Source organism: Rhinopithecus bieti, unplaced genomic scaffold, assembly GCF_001698545.2.
Source record: "Rhinopithecus bieti isolate Rb0 unplaced genomic scaffold, ASM169854v2 scaffold_9581, whole genome shotgun sequence".
Taxonomy (NCBI): domain Eukaryota; kingdom Metazoa; phylum Chordata; class Mammalia; order Primates; family Cercopithecidae; genus Rhinopithecus; species Rhinopithecus bieti.
In genome coordinates this window covers 3,054,439-3,058,661 of record NW_016806413.1, presented here as the reverse complement: position 1 = coordinate 3,058,661, position 4,223 = coordinate 3,054,439, and the positions used below count along the sequence as shown (strand labels likewise).

The following is a 4,223-nucleotide window of genomic DNA, read 5'->3' as shown; positions in this document are numbered from 1 at the left end:
AAAAAAAAAAAAAAAAACTGAGAAATTTTAAAGATATTCCATTAATTCATTTAAACAATAACATATTAACATAAATGTCTTTTGAAAAATAATTACATTTCAAAAAATGTTAATGCAGACTGGTACTTTTTACATTTTTCGCAAACTTCTGTAATGTACCATTTAGTAGAAGGCAGTTCATTTACTGTGCAGCAATATGATGTTCTACTTGGAACAGTCATCATGAAAATTCAGCCTCACCCAGCTATGCAGTTGGATATGAGCGGGCAGTTCACAGGAAAAGGACAGCAGAGGACAGTGAAGATCTAGGAAGCAACACAGCTTTAGTCCTGGGCTGGTGGAGCAGCAGTCAGGAGACCCAGGGGATTACCATGGGTGGGAATATTACAGAGAATTTCTTTTAATATATTGACTCTATCCTGCATTTTCTAAGTTTTCTATAGTGAGTGAGAATGTATTACTCTTATAATAATGTTTTTAAAGTTTCAGCCAAATTGCTTTTTCCCAAAGCTTGGTAACATTATTTTAGACTCATATATAACAGTCAGGATGAGATTACAGAAAATACAATTCTAAATTTATTGATTTCAATTAGGAGAAAAATGAACCCAGAAGAAAGGACTCATGCATAGGAAACAATCATCCAGAATAAATGTCACCCAAAAGTATCCCTACCTCCAAATACATGGAGAGAACTGAAATGGCAAATATCCAATGTCACTCCAGTGGAGATAGTGAAAAAGAAACCTATAAGAGATTAGGAGTGGGAAATGGCCAGATCATGCAAAACTCTGCAGGCCCAAAAGGAGTGGCACTGTAAAGCCTAGAGTTCACTCACAGACCCAGGGCCTGAGAGAAATCAATATATTATTTCCTTTACTTCACATCAGAGAGCCTGTGGTGTGTAACGGAAATATTCTGAATTGGCAAGGCAAAGTCTCGAACCTTCTTTCTGATTTAGTCACCAAATGATTAATGACATAGAGCTTCATTCGCTTCTTTTTGACATGGGAATAGCCATGCCTCCCTCACCTTCCTTCATAAAGGTTTTCTCAGATACCTTGAAATGTCAAAAGAGGTAAGATCTGAGATTTTGGCAGTGTCCCATCACTGGCATACAGTTCTTAGATAAATTAGAATTGCTCAGATGAGGACTATACTAAAAACCATTCATTGAGTCAGGGGCAAAGCAGGAGAAACCCATCTTGAGAAGATTATGAATTGCGTTTTGGGTACTTCAGGAGATAATGTTGTTTGCCCAAACAGTTTTGGAGAAAAAGGAGAGCTGAAAGCAGATTCTCATTGATTATAGAAAGAGAAGTAGGAAACTAGAGACAACAATATGGAGAATTACTGCAGAAAACTGTGAGGGGAGGGAAAGACAGGACAAAAATAGCAGAAGATGTGAAGAGTTTGCTTAGTTCAAAATAGGCAAGTTGCTGACTTGGTGGAGCAGTTAGAAGGAGAAGAAGGAGATACAAGAGTACCAGGTGATGGCTGGTGACAGGAGGCCTCCAAAGACGAGGGGGGATGGAATGAGAGTACTGGGGACGGACTGCTGGTGCAGTTTCTATAAGAGAGTGAAGAAAGGAAAATAAATGTGGCCAAGAATACCACCCCCAAGCATAGGCAAGGATAGGATCTTGACATAATGGGAACTTTTATCCTACAGTAAAATGATATAATTTAACTTTTATCCCATAGTAAGCTAGCACTCAATCAATCCAGAAAGGACAGCTCCACACTTATGCCCACGTGCTCTTTCTCTTTAATTCTTCCTCTGGAGAGAGAGTAGGTGTGTGTCTTTTCTCTATGCTTCATATATAAATATAAACAATGTTACTGTTCAAAGTGTACTATGTGTTTATACTTTGAATAATCTCTCTCAAACACAGCAATGATAGAAGGGACTAGGATCTGTATCCTATCAGGAGGAGGACCAAGAGCACCCTCTCCCCTGGAGTGTAACTGGAACCAGGCTTGCTGAGCAAAACCAGGGGTTGGGACCATGCTCCCTGCCCTTCACAGGAGGCTTTTAAAAAGCCACAACTGCTGCCTGGTAACTACAGCTATGCCAACAGCATGCTACCTACTGGCTCTGTGACCAGATCTATAAAATCCTCATCAACACCACAAGATGGGAGCTCTGGGCTACAAACACCTGGTTCTGGATGAGGGGCTTGCAGGCTCAGTGGGGGCAACTGCAAAAAATAAGGCAGAAGTGAGCAGAGAGAAAAGGACAAAGTCCTACTCAACATGAACATACAAACTGAAATTCCTAAGCACGTGAGAAAAATTATGAAAGTCAGTCAAGATACCCAATAATCAGGAGATAAACTCATTCAAGATGAAAAACAAGACTATGAAAGTTTCACAATAATGGGCTTTTAGTAAATGACCCACTAAAGGATCTATTTCACCAGAAGGAATACTGTAGCAATAAGGAAGGTGCAGGATGTTAAGAAACAATGGCCTTAAAAATGTGAAATATAGAAACAGTGAATGTAGTCAGAGCTCAATAAAAGTTGGTTGAACACATAGTTAGATTTTATGAGCTAGACCTTTCTTTCAAATATTAAAAGTGTAAAGCTCTACTGATCTGCTTGTAGTTCCTAAAAATAATTCAGAAAGTCTCTGTCTTAAAGGAACTGTTTTATATTTATACAATAGCAGTAACGTAAACTAAAATTCAATCTTCAGATTGGCATTCTATTGTTCATCAATGGGTCTCTATCTTTTGCTTGTGCGGCCATCATTTTCCATGAGTTTGAAGTGTCAAGAGTGAGCAATGCTACTACCTCTTCAGGGACCATCTCTCCCGTTCTGTCATCTCTGGGGCAACTATTTCTACCCTGCTCTCCGCAAAGCAAAGTAGTCATGTAATTCTCCAAATTTGCCCTTTGGTGTCATCAGGTGTAACTTTAGATTTCAGACAGCAGTGCTTCAATGCACAATTCTATCCTTTTCACTTTAAAGTGGTTCATGATGAGGAGACTGACTAGAAAGCATTTCTAGAATAGCCACATCTGAGATCATGAATGTGTAACGTTTGTTGAACTCGGTGCATGGCTACTATTCACTTTCAGTAAATGTTTAATTCAGCAATATTTCAACTTACCAAATAAGTTCCCATTTCTTTTTCCAGGATGACTTGTTCATACAATGTAGCATCAATGTCTGCCTTTAAAGCCTGCATCTTCCTCTTCACCCGCACACCATGCTTCCTTTGGAGCCAATAAGGAAGAAGAGATTCCACAATTTGGTTGAGGATCTGGGAGGTAATCAGGAGAGTGGCCAAGCTCTAAAGAGAAGCACACAAATCATATTTTGGGAATATAGCTTAATAAAATATAGCATTTATATAAATTATATATAAATATATATAAATTATAAATTAATTAAAAGATAGCATCTATAACATAAATACAATTACGCAACAAATAAAATGGAATCTTCAATAAATAGCATACTATTGTGTTATAAAAACTAGTATTAGAAAAGCTAGGTGTTAGAATGGTGTTCCCAATTTATGGTTTTTCACATGAAAGACCAAGATTAAAAGATAAATAAGACTTCTTTGTGATCTGTGTATTCATCTCACAGACCTTTCTCCTTATGAAGCCATTCACTAAGACTGTTCTCGTGGAATTTGCAAAGTGATATTTGGGAGCCCAGTGAGGGCTATGGTGAAAAAGTAAATATCGTCAGATAAAAAGTGGAAAGAGCTTCTGTTAAGAGTACCCTGTGGTGGCAAGATGGCTGAATAGGAACAGCTCCAGTCTCCAACTCCCTGCGCGAGCGACACAGAAGACTGGTGATTTCTGCATTTTCAACTGAGGTACTGGGGTCATCTCACTAGGGAGTGCCGGATAATCGGTGCTGGTCAGCTGCTGCAGCCCGACCAGTGAGAGCTGAAGCAGGGCGAGGCATCGCCTCACCTGGGAAGTGCAAGGGGAAGGGAATCCCTTTTCCTAGCCAGGGGAACTGAGACACACAACACCTGGAAAATCGGGTAACTCCCATCCCAATACTGCGCTTTAAGCAAACGGGCACACCAGGAGATTATACCCACACCTGGCCGGGAGGGTCCCAAGCCCACAGAGCCTCCCTTATTGCTAGCACAGCAGTCTGTGATCTAACCGCAAGGCAGCAGTGAGGATGGGGGAGGGGCGCCTGCCATTGCTGAGGCTTAAGTAGGTAAACAAAGCCGCTGGGAAGCTCGA

At 40.2% G+C, this 4,223-nt stretch overlaps 1 protein-coding gene across 2 annotated transcripts in view; it reads right to left on the bottom strand.

Annotated features, from left to right (window-relative positions):
• The window catches only part of ANO10 (anoctamin 10), a 262,387-nt gene that overhangs the window by 203,268 nt on the left and 54,896 nt on the right, over positions 1–4,223 (bottom strand). For both annotated transcript variants that reach the window (XM_017876324.1, XM_017876325.1), the window contains exon 9: positions 3,119–3,301. In XM_017876324.1, coding sequence (XP_017731813.1) covers positions 3,119–3,301 — 183 coding nt within the window. The remainder of the gene's footprint in view (positions 1–3,118; positions 3,302–4,223) is intronic.